The 25,346-nt window shown below is 36.5% G+C and overlaps 1 protein-coding gene across 4 annotated transcripts; it reads left to right on the top strand.

The window, feature by feature from the left end:
* The first annotated feature begins 2,198 nt into the window (after window positions 1-2,198).
* Window positions 2,199-24,546, top strand: tpm4b (tropomyosin 4b). 4 transcript variants are annotated; one of them, XM_082173223.1, is made up of 9 exons: window positions 2,199-2,529; window positions 6,464-6,589; window positions 14,345-14,478; window positions 15,663-15,780; window positions 15,878-15,948; window positions 17,011-17,086; window positions 18,972-19,034; window positions 19,328-19,397; window positions 23,797-24,546. In XM_082173223.1, the coding sequence occupies exons 1-9, from the start codon at window positions 2,416-2,418 to the stop codon at window positions 23,877-23,879; spliced, it is 855 nt and encodes a 284-aa protein (XP_082029349.1). In that variant the 5' UTR covers window positions 2,199-2,415; the 3' UTR covers window positions 23,880-24,546. The 4 variants fall into 4 exon arrangements, with proteins under 4 accessions (XP_082029349.1, XP_082029348.1, XP_082029351.1 ...); XM_082173222.1 differs by lacking the exon at window positions 23,797-24,546 and adding an exon at window positions 21,475-21,850; XM_082173225.1 differs by lacking the exons at window positions 2,199-2,529; window positions 6,464-6,589 and adding an exon at window positions 10,254-10,525.
* The last annotated feature ends 800 nt before the right edge of the window (window positions 24,547-25,346 follow it).

The following is a 25,346-nucleotide window of genomic DNA, read 5'->3' as shown; positions in this document are numbered from 1 at the left end:
AAAAGTTGTGCTGCTTCATATTTTTGAGGAAAGATGCATTTTTTAATGAATAGAAAGTTCAAAAGAACAGCATTTATTTAAAATAGACTCTTTTGTAACATTATATAAATGTCTTTAATGTATAACTTTTGATCAATTTAATGCAGCCTTGCATAATAAAAGTATAATTTTTTTTCATAAAATCATAGTGACCCCAAACTTTACAGTTATTTTTATTCAGGGCTCCTCTAAGCAATAAGATGTTTCATTATCCGAGTGTCTCGTGAGACTCCTGTATCGGATCTGTCACTCATTCCTGCAGGATTACCACAGTTGTTGTGTTGTGTGTTGCGCTATGCTTTTAAAAATGTTATCATTTCATTATGGGCTGTATTTTAAGACTCGGCAGCTGTTACATCTCCTCACCTGTCGGAGCCGAGGATCTCGAGAACATCATCCTCTTCCACACGCGTTCCCTTCTGTGCGCTTAAAACCAGACATGTCTTTCTAAAACTGAACAGTGAGACAAGAGAAAGAAATGTAATTGTGAATCTTAAGAGATTCACATAGTAAGTCATTATTTCAAAAATAACCCTGGGATGAATGTGTCTTGTATTAAATGGCAACTTAACATAAATAAATAGACATGGAATATTGATTTGAGTAGAAATTATTTGATGATGTGAGCATTAAAGGGAGTGTTGAACGGCAATTGCATGGGACAAATGATATTCATAATTAAAATCTATTATCCAGAATATATAGAAAACATACGTCTTATTTCAAAGCCTATGAATCGCTTATTTCGTTTTGCACAAACATTCCTCAGACTTTTCCTTGGCTCAGAATTCCACTTTTTCCATTTTTGTCCCTTTTTCCCATAAGCAGCCTCTCGTGTCTCTGACCAACCCTGTTATTAACACTGAAGCAAACGCTCGACTGCGGATCAAACTATATCAGAACAACCAGGAAACTCCAACGGTTATGAAGATGACAAAAAAGTTTTCCATGAATTTTTTTTTAATGCATTTAAATGTTTGAATTTTATATATGTATACACACACACACACACACACACACACACACACACACACACACACACACACATATTTTACATATTAAAATCGCCACAAAATTTTTAGATGAGATTTTTGTGCAAATTGTTTTTGTTTATATATTTGTTTTGTTTATTATTACATAAATTATATAAATAAATATATAGACTATTAATAACATATATAATTTTCTATTAAATAAATAATAAATTGTACATTATTTATGTAATTGTGTGTGTGTGCATATATATGCTTCACACACACACACACACACACACACACACACACACACACACATGTTTGATGCAACATGAATGAAACAGGATATTTAAGATTTACTGACTACACTCAAAAAAGTTATCAATAATTTTCAAATTTCAATTAATAGTCAAATTGAATTGAAAAAATCCTTACATATTATTCATATTTTGAATTTTAAATGAGTAAAAAAAATAGAGCTTAATAAAACATTTTTGTATAAATCTTGATGGTACAATGTAACATTTCGTAGTCATAAATACATGAATAAATTTATGAATACGAATCATAAAACTGAAATGGTCAATTGACTCATTCCTTTAAACACAATGTTTAATTAAGCTCTTTTTTTTTTTTTTTTTACTCATTTAAAATTCTTAATTCAAAATATGAATAATATGTTAAGATTATTCAATTCAATTTGATGGAATTTTACTATATACAACTGAAATGCATAATCTTTTTTTTTTTTTTAAGGCTTAACTTTTTTTTTGTGATTGAATTAAATTACATTTTATATCATATTGATTAAATCATGGGTGTTAAATCTCAGAATGTTAACTAAAAAAATAAAAAGGACTGATAATGTTAAAGAGTCATTTCAGAAGCAGAGCGAGTGACTATATTTTGATAAGACTGAGAAACTCGTTTGAAATGTACATTGATGAGTTTGTTTTAAAAAAGTAGAGTGAGTTTGCCTTGTTTAATGAAGCATGAGGAGCCAGTCAACTCTTATACACATCTCACTTCTAGCAGAAGATCAGTTACTCACTCCTAATATGGGAATCTGCTGACTTTTCTGTGGGTAAAAGGTTTGGTTGAGGAGGGTGTGTGTGTGTGTGTGTGTGTGTGTGTGTGTGTGTGTGTGTGTGTGTGTGTGTGTGTGTGTGTGTGTGTGTGTGTGTGTGTTGAGGAAGGGGAGGTGGAGGACACCAGGGAATGAGTCTCGTCTCCTCAAACTCAGGTTTAAACCATCGACAGCAGCGTTTCAGTTCAGTGTGGACTCTCCCCGCTCTCATCTCACAAGGAAAAGCGCTGTGTTTCTCTCTCTTTGTCCAGTAGCTCTCAGCTTCCTCTTCATTCTCTCTCGGGTAACACACTCCTAGAGCAAAAAACAGCAAAAATGGAGGCGATTAAGAAGAAGATGCAGATGCTGAAGCTGGATAAGGAGAACGCCATCGACCGGGCAGAACAGGCAGAGTCCGATAAGAAAGCAGCGGAAGACAAATGCAAACAGGTGAGAGGAGGACGAGGACATGCAAATCAGATCGTTGAGAAGAATTAATGTTTGTTAACTGAGATTGAAGTACTTGTGGTACCAGTGTAATGCTTTCAGACACTATGGTATACTTTGATATACTTATATATAAGTTTGCATGCTTAAAAACGTTAACAAAATACTTTATATAGTGCCTTTAAGGATGCAACACATTGTTTTTCTTGAATTCATGCTTAAATGAGATATAGCAGCCAAAGAAATCTCTATTTCGGAGTAATTTTTCACAATTTGCCATCTGAATAGTTTAAGGAGGCATAGTTTGGGAACTCTGGCTTCATTCCCAGACCCCACTGAGGGATGATGGTATCCAGGGCTATAGAAGCAGTGGGAATAATCCCGAAGCGTGCCAGCTGTTTCTCTGGGCCTGAGTGTGGTTGGAGTTGTTTACATGTCTCTGGAGTGCAGCATCCCACAAACCTCTCGACATTCCCACACATTCCAGAGCTAATGGCTGTATTATAAACATTTTCAGTTCACTCAAGACCATTTTAAAGAATATGTAAGAATTTTCATGTATTCATCGTTTTTTATTATTATTATTATTATTATTATATTATTATTATTATTATTGCCAATGTGTAAACAGCTTGTAATAAATCGTAAAAATAAACAAACAAACAAACAAATAAATAAATAAATAAATAAATGAATTAATTAATTAGACCTTCCCTGACTTTTTTAGGTTGTCTTTGAAAGCCTGTAGACTGATTTTTATGTGAAGGACACGGGGCGTTTTTGCCGGGAAAATCATAAGGATGTGATCATGTCACGGTTACGCGCGCTCCCGAGAGCCTAGATGACACAGTAAATGAATGTGCACGATAATGCAGAATATGAAAGAGCCGATTTAAGTACTGTAATGTCAATGTGTAATGCAAAGAAAAGGGATTAATTCAAACTATAGTCTCACATACATAGAACTATATATGCCCTAGTCTATAGTCTCACTCATAACAGTGTCATTTTAATTACCTCATCTGTCGACATGATGTCAGTGAATCGCAGAGCTGGTGTAAACATATCCACTCAGATGCTTTATGAACTGCTGCTTTATTCTCACCGCTGTTGTGTTTATTTTCATCTAAACGTCTGGATGTTCGTATATCGCTGCAAACTAAAGGTTTTCTAAGCGAAGAACGAAAAATAACTTCGTTGTAGCCTATCATTGACATTGAATCACGTTCAGTCTCTTGAGCGTTACGTGAGCACGAGCAGTAAGAGCAGCTGCAGTTCACATAACGGCCACCGGTGTCGCTTGACCTTATTCAGAGCAGCGCCATGACAGGTATGAAAGTGAAGCCAGCTGTGAGCATAGACAGTATAAGAAATGGACAGAGTCATCTCATTGGAACTCAATTGAGGCAAGTGAAGCCCATTTTCAGCGATTTCTTAGGACTTCCGTTCCTGACGCGCAGACTCAAACTGAGCTTGACGACGTAGATGTGACGTGAGCAACCCGTCTGTCTTCTAGTGGCTGTGGCATGAGAAATCTGAATCATTCCCTTCCGAATCTTGCAGAGACGGAGAGTGTGAGTAGGAGGTGTCCATGAGCTACGAGCAGGAGTAACTTTTGCTAGGTATTCTGATTAATTATTTTGTCATTTTGCCTCCACGTCCCCCCGATTGCCCGCGAGCTTCTCCTCCCGTCAATACGGTAATCTCTCTACTGTGCGACAGAGTGTCGCGTGGTTATGACGCAATCGTTAGCCTACTTTTACAAAAACTGTTTTTACGGGGCCATGACGTAAGCTACAAGGTAATGGAGCATTTTATACATTGTCGTGTTTCTTTAGAAATAAATAATGGACAAATGGAGTCTTCAAACGCCTCAGATGTAAAGTTATTCACTGTCAAAGTGACGTCAAAATGAATGGGAGTCAATGGGATGCTAACAGCAGGTGAAGTTCTGCTACAAGATGGTGGCACGCGGCCGGCTTCAACTTCCGGTCGACTTCCTTCCCGCTTGGCTGTGAGGGATAGAGAGCCTAAGTCCCTCCCCTTCCGGTGGACCCCCATAGGACCTTATTTCGGAAAAATATTGTATGGAGGTCAATGGCGAGAGACAACAAATATTTTGATCTCATTTGAATTGTGCCCTGAATTACACACATGATGTTTGTCAATTTAAAAGACACATTTTAAAGTCAAGAAAGTCGCAGTTTGATGTAAAACTGTTGAGGTACAGTATAAGACTGTGAAAATACGTAATTACAAAGACTACAAACCCAAAAGGCGCACATGTGACGTCATACCTTTTCTCTCAATGAATGAAGCTAACTTTACTGAAGCTAACGTCTGTCATTTTCTCTATAGTCTTACGTTATAATCGTAACGTTACGCCGTCATGCCTGAGTGTTTTGTACCAGACTGCACACATACGTACATAGTGCGAGACGAGAGATGTAGTTCATTGAGTGATTTTCACATAAAACTAAATGTTACTCTTCTGTTTTATGACAAACTGCGACTTTCTTGACTTTCATAATTATCTTTTAAATTGACAAACGTCATATGTGTAATTCAGGGCACAGTTCAGACGGAATAAAAAGATAAGTTGTCTCTCGCCATTGACTACCATACATATTTTTTCCGAAATAAGGTCCCATGAGCCGGAAGCGGAGGGGCGGGACTTAGGCTCTCTATTGTCTTGCTGTGTTTCCAATGGCATCCGCTGTGTAAAGCTCCTAGATTACTTACAATTTTCCACAGCTCATATTGTCGGGAGTTTTTAGTCAACTGAAATTTCTTGGAAAGATATTTTTTCCAGTGTTTCATGAGCAGAACAAATCCAAAAACACATTAAACAACAGTCCAGCCCATTGAAGAGATGCATGTCTGTCCCTCACAGCCTCGCTTTCATTCCCATTAAAAAATCAAAGATGGCGCTGCTGTGAATAAGGTCAGTCGATGGAATGTAAGTGATGATGTTTAGAAGATTCCAGATTCTAGAATTAGAATCACACAAACAGAATTCCAGCACAGATCTGCAGTACATGCATGTGTCAGATCTAATGAAGTGGCAGATCTCACTGATGTTCGAGTCGCAGCTGCAGACGGTAATATCAGCGTCTCTGAGGACACACACTGATCAGTGTATTAATGCTGAGCGTGTGTTTCACATGTATGGCCTCAGAGAGTCTGTAGTTCATGAGATGCACTGTTTGCAGGATCTGAAAATACACTCAACTATCAACACATGAACATGAACTCTCTCACTGAACTTTCTTGAAAGGGCAATGAAGATTGAACAATGATATATGATATCACTTTCATTTCTTGTCTATCTATCTATCTATCTATCTATCTATCTATCTATCTATCTATCTATCTATCTATCTATCTATCTATCTATCTACATATCTATCTATCTATTCATCCATCCATCCATCCATCCATCGTTCCTTCCTCCATCCATCCTTCCTCCATCTATCTATCTATCTATCCATCCTTCCTCCATCCATCCTTCCTTCCTCCATCCATCCATCCATCCATCCATCCATCCATCCATCCATCCATCCATCCATCCTCCATCTATCTATCTATCTATCTATCTATCTATCTATCTATCTATCTATCTATCTATCTATCTATCTATCTATCTATCCTCCATCCATCCTTCCTTACTCCATCCATCCATCCATCCTTCCATCCTTCCTTACTCCATCCATCCATCCATCCTTCCTCTATCTATCTATCTATCTATCTATCTATCTATCTATCTATCTATCTATCTATCTATCTATCCATCCATCCTTCCTCCATCCCTCCATCTATGGGAGCCCCTCGAAAACAAGATGGTTCATCTAAAGGAATTAATCCTAATAAATACATTTCTCTAAATCTATCTATCCATCCATGCTAATATGTTCTGTTGTTGGTTTTGTTTCATCAGCTCGAGGATGAGTTGCTTGGTCTACAGAAGAAACTGAAAGGAACTGAAGATGAACTGGATAAATATTCAGAAGCTCTCAAAGAGGCTCAGGAGAAGCTGGAGCTGTCTGAGAAAAAGGCGTCAGACGTGAGTATTCAAGCGTTAGACGCTTTTCACTATTAAAATCATTTTTCTTCAATGAGACGACAGTTTCCAGTTAAATGGCATCATCAAAATCAAAAACACATGTGATCACCATAATAACTCCCTCATAACTTTTATATGCATGTGGCAAATCTTTGCACCTGGTCGGGATGCGAAGGGTTCAGACAGATTGTTCTCATTCCAGCGACAAAGGTGCTTTAATCATAGCGGGAGCATGTCAGCAGCTCCATGTGGAAAAAATGGGAAGAAAAAGTTTCCCCACATTCCTTTTCGGCTACCGTTGACAGCCTCGAATAAATGTCTTTCCCACTCATTCTGTTACCGGACGCCCCACAGACGTCAAACGTCTTCAGTGTGCAATTTTCTAGCAACGGCTTACTTGAACTCATCGGCCTTTTTTTATATTTTAACTGTGGAATCCGGGCTCACATGCAGAGGAAATGGATATTTAGGGGCGAGAGCCACCTCTGAAACCCACAGGGAGAAAATCCAGACCGCAAAAGCATGAGAGCCAGAGCTGCACAACCGAGAAACATTATAAAAAACTGTCTGGACGTGACGTCCACCGTCCCAGAGCTGCATTCTTTCAACACACTGGGATAAAATGTGCAGCAGAATTCTTAAAGGGACTTTATAAATAATAAACCCATTCTTTTTCCTCTGTGAAACGCTTAATTGATCCATACAAGGAAACCACGTCAAGCTTCGAAAAGACCATTTCATTCATTATGACTCCTGTGCAATATATTTTTTTTTTTTGACATTTACATTATGCATTTGCTAGACACTTTCATCCAAACCGACTTATCGCATTGCACGCATTTATTTAGTCAGAAAACCCTGGGAATGCATAAACTGATGTTGCAACTTTTGTCGCAAAATGAAACTTAATTATCATTTAGCTCTTTATATAAAGTTTGCATGTTCTTTATCCGCATATAGCCTACAGTACACTCACATAAAGTGATATAAATCTTGATTGCTTGAATCATAAATGTAAACTATATTATCATCCAGCTCTAATCTGCTCAATGTGACTATAAAGCATGAAGATATTAAGATATTATAAACATTAACGTCACGATTTTCCTGAAGGATTTACGCTGAAACAAGTTTCACTCAGAAACTGCTAGTAAATTTCACAAATAATTATAAAGAACAAGCTGAAATAGTAGTATAATCTTTGTATTATTTACAACTTCCAAAAAACAACAACAACAACATGGTAACACTTTCTATGAAGCCTGTATTTAAAATGCATTATAAGAGTATTATTAATGAATTATATTACATGCATAATGCCTTTTGACAACATTATAATATGTTGTATCATCTGGTAAATAATCATAACAACATTTACAATGCATTATAATACTTATTTGTGGTTATAACTTTTAAGAGTATGCATTATAACACAAGATAAAGCCTGCATTTATAATGCATCATGCGGGTATTCATAATGCATTATAAGCAAACTTCTAATGTGTTGTATCATCACATGAATAATTGTAACAACAGTAATTAAGCATACCCTTATAATGCATTATAAATACAGGCTTCATAGTGTCTAAATATTCTTTCAAATATATATTCAATGCCAAAAGCATTTATAAAAAAAGTTGTCATATTTTATCTAATATTTGTGTGTATTTTTATGCTTATTAGAATATGACACGATAAGCATTACAACATACTAACCCCAAATGTTTCTTCACATTAATTGAAATTGAGAGTTAGGAGTATTCTGCAGCAGACAGCGAGGCGGCTCACTAGGCTTTAGATATTCTTGTTATTTTTTTGTTGAACTATTTCTTTTAAATAATAGATAAACTCTCTGAAAATGGACTCACCCCGAGCTCTAAAAATACAGATAGTTTGTTTCTGTTTCATTATATTGACAAATTAGATTGAACAATCCAGACGTTCCTAAATTAGATCATGGTGGCACAATCTCTTAACTTGTGTAATATTTCTATACAAGGCAACAGTGTCTGTGCAGAGCATGAAGTTCACTTCATTTCTTTCCTTTCACTCACGCACACACACACACACACACACACACACACACACACACACACACACACACACACACACACACACACACACACACACACACACACACACACACACACACACACACACACACACACACATACAGCGCAGGAATGTGAGGAATTCAACTAAAGCAAACAATGAACCTTCAGCCATTGAATCTAATGAATCCAACTCATGGGGGGAGAAACACACACACACACACACACCATAAACCATTTGCAAAAATACTCCCACACATGCTGGAATTCACTGATTGGAACACAAATGCTATTGCAAAAGCGTCATACAGTGAATTCTCATTTAAAAAGAATTTATTTATCACTCACTCTTGTTGTCTTCACACTGGTGTTTGATTAAGGCCATAAGCCACCCTTAACTGTGGTCAAATCAGCTTGGCTTGCTTTTATAAAACAGTGGGTAACGCATAACACATCATGGTTTAATAAATAATGGCATATTAATAATAATTGGAATAAAGTATTCTTCTGGCAAGTAATGCAATTCATCAGTCTGACTATCATACAATGAAGCAATGGAGCATTGATATATAATGTGCACTCACAGTGTGTGTTTATCACATTTTACAAATGCGTTTCAATGTGGCTCATGCGATTATCATATATTTTACTGAGTCGGACAATAGAACTATTTCTGTCTGGACTTTGAGAACGTGTTTCCAAGCTCAGTGTGTGAAATTCATCAGCATGCAGTTCGATTGGGAGCAAGTTGTCTGATCCATAACCTGTAAGAGGGCCAATGATCACAACAACACTTCCTCGTGAAGAACATATGGAGCACTTCTCAGTGTGTGTGTGTGTGTGTGTGTGTGTGTGTGTGTGTGTGTGTGAGCAACCGAGCAGATATATATGAGCTATATGTACAACTGTGTCTCATGTGCACATCCACTTAAAAATCTTATGTAATTGTGTGTATTCTTGTAAATAATAACAGATGCATGATGTAGAATAGCTTCCCATCTTATGGGCGTCACTTTATTTTTTGTTGTCAGGATATAAGGATTTAAACAAATTTCCGACTCACCAAGCATGTTAACTTAGTTGTATAATATTTCTTTAACTTATTTTTTTTATTATTATTGTTGTTTTTTAAATACAAAGCTTTAAAACTCACATTTGGGGTGTAATTGTTTCTAATTTATACTATAGAAAAATGAGTGAAAAAAAAAAATATTTCCATATATTTTGGGATTTCCGCAACATAACCCTATTAAACTCAATATAATACGTCATCTGAGAGTGTGTTGTAAATGTGCATGACTGAATTCCCCTGTGATGCCTGTATGTCCTCTGTTAACATTGCTAGTGAATAAATGATTTAAACTACTAGTGTGAAAAATGCTTATTTTCTGTGCATTGAGGACTTTGCTATATAAATAAATGAACTTGAACTACCTGATGCAATCACACGTGGTCATTCATTAGAAACACCAAATATGTCCAGAAGTCAGTCAGCAGCACATAATAGTAGCAGAAGTCAAACAGGAACACCACCCCCCAAATGTCATCTGAAACCCGCATCTTCTTCCTGGGATTGGACTCTTTTCTTTTTTTTTTTTGCGCATTCCTGCCCTTTTTTCCAGGATTCCTCATTTTGCAGCGGCGCGCGCCAATAGAAAGTTTGCGAGTTTTTTAAGCAGCGGATCCACATCTGCGCTCTCTGCTTATGAAGTGATTCAGTTCGCCATTTCGCTCAGGTGTTGTGTAAGGTTTGGAGATGTCTGTGAAGTCTTTAGACTCCGTGAAGAGGAAGATCCAGTGTTTGCAGCATCAGGCGGACGAGGCGCAGGACAGAGCGCAGTTTCTGCAGACGCAACTGGACAATGAACGAGACCTGCGAGAGAAAGTGAGGAATCCATGATCTTTCCTCCTCTTTCTTTCTCTCCCGCTGCTGTCTCACGCTTTTCACTCGTTTCGGTGCTCGCTGAACACAAACAGCGGACACCGGGGCTAGTTGTCACACTTTAGTGAACGCGTTGGTGAAGTTGCCAGGTCCAGTTGCACAATTGCTTGTTTTATTGTACAGTCGTTTATATCTGAGTATGTTATTTTTTTGAATTTTATCCTCAGAAATTCCAATAGGGGGAGACCGGGGCTAGTTGTCACATTGTTTACTCCAGTCAATATTATTCAGTTTAGCTTGGCACAATAGCGGGGCATGTTGTCACAATGTGGCGTAAATACATTTACAACGAAAATCTGTCTTTTAGTAGTTTTTGTTATATATATACTTAAACAATAAAACAAGGTAACACTTTATTTGGTAACACTTTACTTTAGTTTACTGTGTCATTGTTACATAATGTTACATGTATAGTAAGAACAGTAAATTATGCATAATTACATGCAACCAACCTTCAATCAAACCCTAATCCTGTCCTAACCCATATAGTAAGTACTAAGTAGGCTACATGTTGTTAATTAATATTACTCAGTACTTAATTATGATTACACTGTAACAGTGACACCTTAAAATAAAGTGTAACCCTTTATTTTAAGGTCTTTGTTACACTGTAATTATACACTTAAGTACTGAGTAATATTAAGTAACTACATGTACTTACTATAAGGTTAGGATTTGGGTTTGGTTTGGTTTAGGTTTAATTGCATGCTTGTAATTATGTGTAATTTAATGTTATTACTATAGGAAATACGTTTAATGTATGTAACTGACACTGTAAAATATGTTACCTAAAGCAATTATAAACACACATAAAAATAGGCTATGCAAAAATATCAACCCATTGTTTTGGCCAATAAATATCAGGATGATTTGCCCCAAACCGGGCATTTTTTAAATAAAAATACTCTTGTTTTAACAACACGAGGTTTAAATGAAAATCTAGAAACCTCTGCTAGAGAAAACAAGCTTTTGTCAGAATGAGTGAATGAGTGAATGAATGAGGCATTTAGCGTTTTCATATGTACTTTGAAAGCCCTATTTATTTATTTAGCCCTCATCAGGGCTAAATGTCACATGTGTTTTAAATTTTGTCTTTAGTTTATTTTGGTCACGACAATTGTTTTGTGTTTTATAATTGTTTTACTTTTGCTGAAAAGATGTTGTTATATAAGTTGTTGAATATGGCTAGTACAAATCATTGCCAATAAACAGCAGGTTCCCATTGTGAAAACTTACCCCATAATGTGACCACACTATAGTCAACCAGTGTTAAGTGAACTTGGGCAATAATGGTGGAAAAATGTTCAATAGTTTTTTTTTTTTTGTAGTCAAGACTTTAAGGTTTGTGTCTATACAGAAATGGACTTCTGGCGTGATTTCAAATACTTTTAACTTTTAAATCAGCTTGTGTTGAATGTGCACACAAAATACTGTCTCCCAGGGAGGGTTTGGAAACCCACTTTAAAGGGTTAGTTCACCCAAAAATGAAAATTCTGTCAGTAATTTCTCACCCTCATGTTGTTCCAAAACCCCGTAAGACTTTCATTCATCTCAGAACACAAATCTGAGAGATGTCTCACTCCTCCATAGACTTCTATGTAATCAATATCTGCCATCCCAGAAAAGTTAGTAAAGACATCGTTAAAATAGTCCAAGTGACTACAGTGGCTCAACCTTAAGTTTATCAAGCCACGAGAAATACTTTTTGTGCGCAAAAAAGTTGTGCATGACTGAATCTAGAACAAACTCCACACCGTTTACCACATCAAACATCAAACCTGTTACCTCATCATCATCATTTCTGCTCACTTTTGGAACCCCTTGGATTGGAACCCCTAAAAGGTTCTATATATATGAAGTGCCTGACGGAACCCTTTAAAGTTCCATTTAGAACCTTTCCTTCTAAGAATGGAATTCAGCAGCAAACATTCTTTACATCCTCACTTCCTGTCTGATTGGTTGCAGTTTGCTCTGAAACTCTTGACCCAGATGTGTTTTCAGCCATACAGCTTTTGGAAAGGCACGAGTTGTCACTTACTAAATACATTCAGCAGATGCAATGATCTGATAGGATTTATGATCTGGTTCCTCACCTCCAGCAGATATAGAACAGATTTATGCTCTCCAGGAACATCAGCACTCGTTGATTTACTTTTGCATGGTTTTGTGGACCAACTTCCTTCTGACCTCAGTCTCAAATGATCATTTTATAGCTCTAAACTCTTACTATATGACAAAAAATTTAGTAATTTGTGTCTAGGAGAAACATCTGAGACGGAGTTAACCCCGTAAAGCCTGAATAATAATCAGAAAAAAATGATTTTTTTTTTTTTAATGCGACACTTTATTGAACTCTTTGATAAAATATAAAAGGAAATATAAAATAAAGTTTTGTATCATATTTGATGCCTCAGGCTTTTATGGCTCATATAGTGAGAATAGCTCATAATCACTGAAGAAAAAAACACCTCAGTTTCAGAGACTCAAAATGAGCAAATATATTTACATTTATGCATTTGGCAGACGCTTTTATCCAAAGTATTGGACAAAAAAGTAAGATGGGATTCTTCTAATGTAAACCAATGAGATCTTATAACAGTATAGCAGAATACTTACATAAAGTGCGTATAAATATCAGTCATCACTCTATATCTGCTATATGCTATGTAAGTGCTTAGCTTTATGATAAAAGCTCTGTAGTTTACAACATATAAAGCAATGTAAAACAGACGGCATGTAGGAGATTGGGTTTATCAGCAAAGTTTTGATCATGTTGATAATTATAAATTCATATATAAAATATTATACAGTATAGGATTAAATACTTTAATGAAACGTAATGTAACTGTAAATTCCATTACTTAAGATATTTGTGCATTGAAGACCAAAAGCGCTTGATATTTTCCTTGTAGCCATTTTGCTTTGTGACTTTTAAGGAGTCATAATGGTATGATAATGTCATGCGTGTTTGAGGCGTGAGGCCCACTGTGATCTGTGCAGGAGCCAGAGGACAAACTCTCATTCAAATGAGTCAAACTGAAAGAATGAGCTTCCACTCTTTGTGGGTCGAAAGCTTTCACATGCCTAGGTCCGCCTCTCTGGTCAAAATGGGTGGAGCTTGATGTCCAACCCCGCCTCTCTGGTCAAAATGGGTGGAGCTTGATGTCCAGTTACCCCTCTCTGGTCAAAATGGGTGGATCTTGACATCCAGCCCCCCCCCTCTCTGGTCAAAATGGGTGGAGCTTGACGTCCAACCCCGCCTCTCTGGTCATAATGGGCGGAGCTTGATACCCAGCTCCCCCTCTCTGGTAAAAATGGGCGGAGTTTGAAGCCCAGCTCCACCTCTCTGGTAAAAATGGGTGAAGTTTGATGCCCAGCTCCACCTCTCTGGTCATAATGGGTGAAGTTTGATGCCCAGCTCCCCCTCTCTGGTAAAAATGGGCGGAGTTTGAAGCCCAGCTCCACCTCTCTGGTAAAAATGGGCGGAGTTTGAAGCCCAGCTCCACCTCTCTGGTAAAAATGGGTGAAGTTTGATGCCCAGCTCCACCTCTCTGGTCATAATGGGCTGAGCTTGACGCCCAGCTCCACCTCTCTGAAAAAAATGGGTGGAGCTTGACACCCAGCTCCACCTCTCTGGTCAAAATGGGAGGATCATATGGCTCTGCAGTGAGCGCCACTTGTTCCTTAAGGATCTTTGATCCTCCCTTATTCCTTTCGATTATAACGGGGATCTTTAACCACTGCTTCTCTGTATGTGCACAGGCGGAGGGTGACGTAGCCGCTCTGAACCGCAGGATCCAGCTGGTGGAAGAGGAACTGGACCGGGCTCAGGAGAGACTGGCCACTGCACTTCAGAAACTGGAGGAGGCAGAGAAGGCGGCGGATGAGAGCGAGAGGTCAGTATTACACACACACACACACACACACACACACACACACAGGTTAAACAGGAAAATAATCATTCAGTGATGCGAACAGAATTCATTTCTGCTGTAAAGCAGCTCTAAAAAGACTTTAGTAAATAATCTTTGTTTAGCTGAAATCAGTTCAGTGTTGATTCAGTTTGGTTCAATAACTGCGTAAAGTTCATCAATTATGGTTCAAATCATCTATAAAGCAGCTCTGCATAAAATAGCGATGTCATCATCCAGCTCAGTTCAGTTCTCAAGGGTTTCAATGATACTAAAATGACACAGGTCAGAACCAAATATTGTCATAATATCCATCTTATTATCATCATTCCCTCTGTGTTCAGTCTTCTCTTTAACAAAATGGTACCTCAGTTAATAAGATAAAACACTTGGCATAATTTAATGACTTAAAAGTTTGGGTAACACTTTATTTTACAGTGTCCTTGTTACATACGTTACAAGTACTTACCATAGTAATAACAGTAAATTATGCATAATTACATGCAACTAACCCTCAACTAAACCATAATCCTACCCTAACCCTATAGTAAGTACATGTTGTTAATTATTATTACTCAGTACTTAAATATATAATTACACTGTAACAATGACACCTTAAAATAAAGTGTAACCAAAGTTTGTTTAATTTTTGTTAGCTTTATTTCACTGCAGATTTTTGAGTTTAGCAATCCTCTCTGCTCAATAATCAGGGTTATTATTGTTAACTAAAGCTAAAACTAAAACCATAGAATTGTTATTTGTAAAATATAAACATTTACTGAAATAAAATCAAATTATAAAACAACATAAACTTATTTTATTTCTGCTTAAGTTGAACTTGATCTACTTAAATAACTCAAATGAAATCACTAGACCTAATAAATAAATAAATAATAATAAACACAATGTAGCCATTTTAAAAAAGAAGACAAAAACAATACAATTATTACAATTTTAACTGAAATAAAATTGAAAACAGAAAATAAAAAAATTTAATCTAAATCTAAATATTAACAAAAACTATAATTGGATGTCAATGACACATCAGTTGCACACTAAAAATGCATGCATTATTTAGGGAGTGAAATTGTTCATTAAGAATGGCCCACAATAAAATGCATTACAAAACATGTGTATGATCTGTTTATCTGTGTGTGTTTTGCATCCAGAGGAATAAAGGTGATTGAAAACCGTGCGATGAAAGACGAGGAGAAAATGGAAATTCAGGAAATCCAGCTCAAAGAAGCCAAACACATCGCTGAGGAGGCCGACCGCAAATACGAGGAGGTCAGGCGCACACACACTTATAGTACAGTATACAGATACTTTATCATTAGAATCAGGAGTGGTTCTGTAAAGGTCATTTGTGTGTGTGTGTTTGCAGGTCGCTCGTAAGCTGGTGATTTTGGAGGGTGAACTGGAAAGGGCAGAAGAGAGAGCAGAGATTGCAGAACTGTAAGTACACACAAAGTTCAACACAGTAAACAGATTTTAAAGAGGACCTAATGTGCTTTTTTACATGTTCATCTTTCTTTAGAGTCTAATGTTGCTGTTTTAACATGAAAAAGCTCTGAGTTCTTCTCTATATCAGTGTCAGTGTTTCTGAACTCCCTGAAACGCCTCCATTGTAGTCTTGAGTTTCTTCCGGGAACGAACACGTCACTATATTCCTTATTTAAATAATTAATATGCAGAATAAAGGGGCGGGGCCTGGTTGAGTTAGTTAGTAGTGTGTTGAAACTGGTGGTTATGGTAAGGGGCGTGTCATTTCCGATTGACCAATCACAACACACTGATCCAGCCGACCAATCAGAGCACAGTGTGCTTTTCAGAAGGAGGGGCTTCATAGAGACAGGAACTAAACAGAGCGTTACTGACAGACTGACAAAATCAAGACTTTGTAAAAGGGTGTAATGGGTCCTCTTTAACCAATCAGAAGTTGCTTACCTAAACTTGTATCAGATTCAGTACAGGTCTGTGCTCTGCTAGAAAAAACAGCTTAAAGTCAACATGCAACAGAGATCAAAACCCATTTTAGTTGCATGCAGACATTTTTATTAAAGATTATAAAGTCACTTTTTTTTTTCTTTGGAATAACATGCACTGATGAATTGTGCAGTTTTAGACCAGGAACATGAAGTAGTCCAATTTGATTTTATGTTCACTTTAAGGTGGTTTCTCACAATTCTGAGGTTTGTCCTTGAAATTTCCGGTTTAGATGTAAAATCAGAATTTCGAGATATACACTTGGAATTGCGAGAAATAAAGACAGAATAATGAGATATATATTTTTTTATTCTGTGGCAGAAATAAGCTTTTACAGTGTCTTGCTGATCCAAGCTGGTTGAAAAACGTATTAAATATTTGAAAGTTAATGGATTATGACGTAATGATCAATATTGATAAGCAGAAAACGACTCTTGATGTTATTAAAATACTTGGTCAGGAACTCCCATTCAAGCTGTAAAAAGGTGAAGAATACAAATATTTGATATTTATTTATTTTTTTTTTTACAGTAAAGGTGGAGATCTGGAGGAAGAACTGAAAAATGTAACCAATAATCTCAAGTCCTTAGAAGCTCAATCAGATAAGGTAAGTCAGCTGACATACGACCCATAATTCCACGGGGCAAAACGGATTTCCGTGTAAAGTTTATCAAAAGCTTAGATTCACTGTAGTTAAATACAACGAAACATTTAAACATGCATAATTAGGACAGTTAAAGGGATAGTTCACTTTGAAATAAAATTTTGGTATGTTTTAGCTTACCTCAAGGGCATCCAAGATGTAGGTGTCTTTGTTTCCGCAGTAGTTTCAATTTTGATATTTTTAGGTCAAACCGTTCTTGTCTGTCAGTCATATAATGCAGGTCTATGGTCAGTCTCAAAACACAAGCACAGAGTCCAAATTTAAACAATTCCCCATCGTAAGTACACATTGATGGCCTAAGACACGAAACGAGTGGTTTGTGTGAGAAAACGAACAGTATTTATATCGTTGTTACCTCTTGTACACAGCCACGTCCAAGTGATCTGAGGGTATATAGATATATACAATAGAAGTCACCTTGGCTACTGCAGTTCATTGGAACGAAACCGTAGCCAAGGCGACATCTAGTGTATATACCCCCCCGCGCCCTCAGATCACTTGGACGTGGCTGTGTACAAGAGGTAACAACGATATAAATACTGTTCGTTTTCTCACACAAACCGCTCGTTTCGTGTCTTAGGCTCTGTGCATGCTCTTTGAGACAGTGACCATCGACCTGCATTAAATGACTGACAGACAAGAACGGTTTGACCTAAAAATATCAAAATTGAAACTACTGCGGAAAAAAAGACACCTACATCTTGGATGCCCTTGAGGTAAGCTAAAACATACCAAAATTTTATTTCAAAGTGAACTATCCCTTTAAATAAATAAGCTTATGAACTTTTCAAAGTGAAAATAAAATTGATCTCAATTATGTTGACGTCCGTCCAGTCAAACTCTGCATAAGTTAATCCGTCACTATGTGTTATGGCTAATAATAAAACAATATTTAGCTCAGAGTTTGTTCATTGTTAAGCTGGTAAATCACACTTGTGCAATTGCTTATTTATTTACAAAATTGTGAATTTTCATATTCAGTTTATGTCATAGTAGTATTTTTGATATATTGTCGGGCCTTTAACTTTCATGATAATATCAATACATTTAATTTACATTATTTATGTATCCAAAGCGACTTACTTGAGCAGAACAAAGCAGTTCATCAGGGAGCCAACAATATCTGTAATATTTAGGAGTATCATTGACAAATAAAGTACAAATGTTATTGCTTTTGCCTCCTTATTAGCGAGAAGAATATTATTGGAGTGGAAGTCAACAAGCCCGCCTACAGCCTCAATGTGGTTATGTGATCTAGTATCATACTTAAAATTAGAGAAAATTTTATATTTAATGTCCAAAATTTTTATAAGACTTGGCAACCCATGATTACATATTTTGAGAAGATGAAGACTCTCCCACTTATTGATCAATGTTAAATATGATCACCAATTGGGGTTTTGTTTTATAATTATGTACGGACCACGAATATGTCAGAAAACTGTATTATTGGCTATGTATGTATATATATATATTTTTTTAATATTTTTAATATATATATTATAATTTTTTTTATTACATTTAAATTGTTATTATTATTACTATTATTGTCTTAACCTTTATGTAATGTATGGTTAACTATTTCGGCGGAAAGGGTTATAATGGGGGGGAAAGCTATAACTTTAATTGTATGAAGCTTTCTGTTAATGCTTTGAAAAAGTTTATAAAAAAATAAAAAATATATTTGTAATATTTATTTCTTGACAATTCTATTTACTTTTGCACAATGAACAATTCTGGTATTATGTTGCTACTGTGAAATCTGAGTTTTAAAGCGAAGTTGAGAACCGAGAGTCTAAATAACCTTTTGTTTGTTTTCTCTCTGTAGTATTCGGAGAAAGAGGACAAGTATGAAGACGAGATCAAAGTTCTCACTGATAAACTGAAAGAGGTGGGAAAGTTTAACCTAAAACAACTGTTTATTCTAATAGTTTTGCATGCAAGTCTTTCATCTTATTGCATGCTTTACACAAGTACACAATGCAGATGCCGATCCATGGCCAACCAATAGCAAGCATGCAATCTCATTATACTGAACTAGGGGGGAGATTGAGTTTCCTTGCATTAAACCAGATGTGTCATTATTAGATAAATGAAATGTTTAATGGACACACACATAGAGTATATTTCATGGCCATTCTCTGACGTTTCACTCAGTCTTTCCCACTGTGTTTTTCCCCTCAGGTCGAGACTCGTGCAGAGTTTGCTGAAAGGTCGGTGGCTAAACTGGAAAAGGCCATCGATGACCTTGAGGGTAAGTTCCCGCTTCCCGGTTCTCCAGCGGTGATTAACGGTTCCTCCCTCACTAATGACGTCACTAATACCGTCAGCTGGAATTTAACCTTTGTCCCATTTGACTGTGTGCCGGAGCTAGTCGAGCTTTATTTGTCTGTTCATTGTAGTGACAGAAAGAAGAGCGGTAATCGTGCTAGCATGTTTTACCTGTTATTGTTTTATGACCTGATTAACGATGAGTTTAGGGATAAAGTCCCCCTGTAGTCAATCAATTTATCCCTTAAAACACCAAAATGACACATTTAAACGTGTTTAAATTTTATTTCTTCATATACCTTTAAATAGCTTGAATGTATCTCCGCACTCTTGCTTCATTTAGTATATGCGGAAACATGAATATGCAAATTAGCCCCGCCTCCACTCACTCACACCAGCTCAGAGATCCAGTCGCTCAACTTTACTGTAGTAAACGCTGCACGAAGGCAAGTGGAAATAATGGTTTAATTAAGCCATATATGTTTGAACCAGAAACTGATTTGGAAGAAGTTGAAGAACGGGTTATACAGGCTCGTCTACGAGTCAGTGTAAATGATCAGAATGCTTTTTATATATATCGCTCACTACGTCGGACAAATAACCGTAGTTGATATGGTTAGCCTTTGGCTTGACTACGTTATCAAACAGCTGGATAATGACACTATTGTCTTCTGTTGAGCTGCTTAACAGCTGAAATTGAATTTGTCTCATATTTGATGAAGTTGCTTTGAAACAATCTACACTGTATAAAGCGCTATTAAATGAAGAAGCAAACGCCTAATATGCACAATAAAGGGGCGGGGCCTGGTTGAGTTAGTTAGTAGTTTGTTGAAACCAAGCGGCAACATTCTAATCTGAAAAATGAAGCCTACCCGGAAGTGCGAAAAACTGCAATACATCGAAAATCCGCTAGGGGCAGGTCCCAAAAGGGAGCAAATGTCCATACACCCCCTTGTTAAAATGTCCGTTTTCACAGCATAAATTCATGTTTTTACAGGTTGGTCCCATGGACTTTTATAGTATTTGTCGATAGGTTCCGAGTGCCTGACAACTGTGAGGGGGGTGAATTTTTTTCTAACTCGTTAGTTTAGATCGTATTTAGATATAAAATGTATGACAAATAAGGGCGCGATTGACAGCTTGATTGACAGCTGACAACGAGCATAGGCTGCGCCGATTGGAATTCCTGAAATTTGACGTCTCGGCCATGATCTGACACAACACATCATACCTGTAAGTTATCCTTTCTGAACATTTGTATTGAAATATGGCGCCGCCCATACCCCCCATAAACGGCCTCAAAACCGTTCTTCAGAAGTCTATGGGTGACGTCACAGACGCTTTGTCCATATTTTTTACAGTCTATGGTTGAAACTGGTGGTTATGTAAGGGGCGGGGCATTTCCCAAACACGCTCGAATCACTTGACCAATCACAACACACTGCTCCAACTGACCAATCAGAGCACAGTGTGCTTTTCAGAAGGAGGGGCTTCATAGAGACAGGAAGTAAACAGAGCGTTACTGACAGACTGGGAAGAGAGGAGCCGCAACAATGGAGAATATGAGGAAAATAATCAACATTCAAGCATGAAAACCTGTTCTAGTAGAGCCTGAATACAAAATCAAGGCTGCATCCGAAATTGCATACATAAAATATAGAAGGCGAAAGATAGTATGTGACAAAAGGAGTATGTCCGATTTCACAGTACTCATAAAAGAGTAAAAGAACCCGAATGACCTGATTATTCCAGTGAGATTCTGAAGTGTGCATGTGATGGAAACTTTACTGTCCCATGAGGCCACGGGAGAGGATTTATGAATGGCAGGGAAGCTGACGCTGGTAGGTCACATGATAATGACAACATGACAACGAGTATGTGATTTCGGACGCAGCCCAAGATTTTGCCCAAAGACTTGATGTGCTGTGTCTCGTCCTCTCGAACCTGTTGAACTGACTGTTTCCTTTCTTTTCCTCCTTTTCTTTTCTGTTCCCGTTTCCCGCTTCCTCCATCCTCTACCGAAACGCCTCTCCTTTCTGCTCTTGACCTTTGACCTCCAGATGAACTCTATGCTCAGAAGCAGAATTACAAGGCCATTAGTGAAGAGCTGGATCTTGCGCTCAATGATATGACCTCATTATAGAAGGTTTATGTGTCAGCAGTGCTTGAGCTGAATATCATGAGTGCCTAGATGTTACTGGATGTAACGTGCATCAAAGACAGATGCGTCATTATTACTAAATCAGAACTGTGATTGACAGCCCTTCTCCTTCAATCAAGCATTGCTGCTCTGCATAAATTACCCTGTGGCTTTCTGATTGGCTGTGCCTCTGTTTGTCTTTCTCTGCTCACCCTGGTGCCTTACATATTTGCAGTCTTTTCAAGTTTGGTTATTCCTCTAAAATGTAATAAATATTTTCATCTCTTTGAACACTCCCACTTGTTTTCAATTTCTTGCTTTTACGAATATAACATGTTTCCTGCCTCTCTAAGTTTAGTCTTAATCTTTCTCCTTTTAGTCATCTTTGTAGCTCTTTTTTGTAATAAAGAAGCACTTATCAACTTTTTTATACAACACAATTGATAATTACTTCATATTAAAAATGTGAATGATCCTCTTTTGTATAGCATAATGCTGAATATATATATATATATATACAGAGATGGGCATAAATACATGGAAATGTATGTAAAATACAAATACAAATACAAAATGCTGTGTGAAAATTTTTATTTAAATACAAATACAGTATTTTGTATTTTGAAAATACACAAAATACATGTGAAATAGGCCATCCAGTGCAGGTACAGGTCACAGTGAATGAAGAAACTACATAGGCCTACTGACTTATCATTCCTAACCTCATCTCTGCCCTCTCTGTCTTTCTTTCTTTCTTTCTTTCTGGCAATTACAAATAAACTTATGCAAAATAGCAGCCATTTATATAGGCTACTTATTTCTGGTTACAATGTAGTCTATTACTTGTGGTGAACACTATTAAAAAATTAATACTTTATGTAAAACCGTGGGAACCTTTTCTGCTATCTAGCAAAGAATATGGATGGGCGGTATGACCAAAATCTCAATTTTACTTCACAGTAACAATATCATGGTTTCACAATTCTCAATATCAGTTTTGATTCCACAGCATAAACTGAGTTGGTGTTTTTTTTGCAGGTAGTCCAATGCTTTTTTAAGTAATTTTATGTTTATTTTATGTAAAGTTTGTTTCTATAAGTTTATTAAAATTATTAATTTAGTGTATCTAAAATTTAAAATTAGAATTAATTTAGATTCATTTGACACTATTTATTTACCCCTTTTAGATTTTTTTTTATTATATATATATATATATATATACAATAAAACTAAAAGCTGAAGATGTTTGTGGAGTATCATTCATCAGTGCTTCTTTTTCCACTCCAACGTTCCAATAATTCCTGCCCAATAAAAGCTGCACGGATCAATTTGCTTACCCCAAAAATAGGCCCATCTATGTAAACGATTTAGAAAGTTCCATCAATTCAAACTTTATATCATAGCTATGATATGTAGTGTCATATCACCCAGCCCTAACATGCAGTAATGCTTTAAACACATTTGACAAGCTAGTTGATAAAAATCAACAACCGGTCAAGACTGATTAGCTTACACTATTTTCCCACTTGTATCTGAAATACTGCCCATCCCTATATACTGTCTATATGCATATAGCATAGCATAATGCTTACATTTACATTTATGCATTTAGTAGACACTTTTATCCAAAATGACTTACAATACTGGAACAAGAGCAATTCATAGAGCCAACAACATTCAATCTTGTACATCCGTAATGTAATATATTCGTAATATATACAAGGTTTATGAGACAGCTGGATTAGGAAGAAGACTTGAGAAGAGGAGAAATGCTGACTTTTTTTGTTGCTGAGATATAATATTGCCATCTAATATTTAGTAAGAACTCAGGAGACTTTCAAAATATGCTGCAAAATATTCAAATATATGCAACATATTAAGGTTGACAAGAAGACTTGGTCACATACTTGGTTTCCATTTCCAATGATAACAAATTTTATTTAAAAATAGTTTGACACTTGTGGCTCCTATAAGCATATATCACTTAAAAAAAATCTCAGAGCACATTGTATTACTGTATTTAAAAAGGGCTATGAAAATTAAATTTCTTAGTGGAGTCAAAATGAATGGGATTTTACTTCCGTAACCCAGCTGTGGTTGATAGTTCACTGGTCTAAAGCCTGGAGGGAGCAGGTTTGTTATGAAATCTGTTTACAAAAATTGCACAGATATTTGCAGTGATGATCAGTGATGTTTATATGGAACCAGTAAGTCCATGTCTTGTAATGCTGGTTTATTTCAGAGAGTCTGGCTGAGTCAAAACAGCAGAACCTGGAGATGCATCAAGTCCTGGATCAAACGCTCCAAGAGCTCAACAGCTTGTGAGCAAACCAGAGAAGAAATCCATGAAGAATCCACATTCCAGAAGTTCAGTTGTCAACCATTCCTGCAATGTTTTATGTGTTTCTGGTTTTATGTTGTAAGTTATGTTACTTCCATCCATTAGTGTCTGTATTTTGCTTTGTAATTTTCTGATTATTTCATAATGCACCTACCGTGGTCCATTAAATAATAATAAATAATGTCTAGTTGCTGCCATTGGTGCAGATTAAATACAAAATACATAAACCCAAAATACTCCTTTAATGGTTAACAGTACTTTAAAGATAATGACCAATAATTGCATGTACGAAGGTTTCCCTTTTTAAAACAATTTTTCCATATTTTTTTCTAACCTGGAAGGTCAGTGCTGTTTTATTTATTTCTTTTGATGAACATAAAGAGGGAAGTTATCCTTAAAACAGTAAAAACGCAAACCAATTATTAAATCATGTGTTAGGGAAATGTATGCGAATGTACTAAAAGACATGAAAAAAGTTGTAAAGGCGTTATGTTTTTGAACAATTGGACTGTTTTTTTGGCAATAAGAAGTTTTTAATATTTTGTTGTGGGACCATTTTGCACCCTTGATGCCTGCCAGATTTATTTTCACTGTGGTTTTATTTTTTTTATATACCTATGTGTAAACTAAATAAATGTTTATTATTACTTATTTGCACATCACTTTCCAGTCTATGAGAATTGCACTGAATTATTCCAATCAATATTTTGCAAAGAATTTTTTTTGTTGTATTTTTACATTGTTTTCATGACATTTACCCTCAAATTCTCTTTATTGTAATTCAAAATATATTTAATATATTTATAATATGTATATCATATATTTAATATGTAGTCTATATTATGTGTATATACATTTTTAGCCTACATTAATATAATGGGGGGAAATTGAAAGGAAAATGAATCCCGGGCCTGAAGCCAAGTCTTATAAAGGAATTTGACCCGCCACACACACACACTAATGACACTGAGGCACAGACTTACGTAAGTAATTGCTGTGAAGGTATGAGGTCTTGTATTAGTTCAGGAAGCATTTATTAATCATACTATGGCAAAGACTTATCTTATAAATATTAAAGGGACAGTTCACCCAAAAAAGAAAATGATTTAATTATTCCATTATTTACTCAGCGTCAAGCAATCCTAGGTGTATATGACTTTCAGCCAAACACAGTCAGAGTTATATTAAAGATTAGCCTGGCTCTTCCAAGCTTTATAGTGGGAGTGAATGGCCCAAAAAAGCACATCCATCCATCATAAAAGTTATCCATACCATACGGCTCCAGTGGGGTTAATAAAGGCCTTCTGAAGCAAAGCCATGCGTATTTTGTCCGAAAATTATCCATAACTTTATAAACTATAATCACTGGCTTCTGGTAACATGAGTCTAGTTCAGGCGGAAGAGTGACCTCTGACCTCTTACACATGACGTAAGTTCATAAAGTTATAATT

Source organism: Leuciscus leuciscus, assembly GCF_965113295.1.
Source record: "Leuciscus leuciscus genome assembly, chromosome: 6".
In the NCBI taxonomy this organism is placed as follows: Eukaryota; Metazoa; Chordata; class Actinopteri; order Cypriniformes; family Leuciscidae; genus Leuciscus; species Leuciscus leuciscus.
The sequence above is the reverse complement of the archived record's forward strand: the minus strand, read 5'-3'. Positions and strand labels throughout refer to the sequence as shown.

Excerpts from the sequence above, each read along its gene's own strand:
- tpm4b (XM_082173223.1), top strand. The coding sequence starts at position 2,416 with ATGGAGGCGATTAAGAAGAAGATGCAGATGCTGAAGCTGGATAAGGAG. Across the intron at positions 15,781-15,877 it reads CCGACCGCAAATACGAGGAG|GTCGCTCGTAAGCTGGTGAT; the intron begins GTCAGGCGCACA and ends GTGTGTTTGCAG. Across the intron at positions 17,087-18,971 it reads TAGAAGCTCAATCAGATAAG|TATTCGGAGAAAGAGGACAA; the intron begins GTAAGTCAGCTG and ends TTCTCTCTGTAG.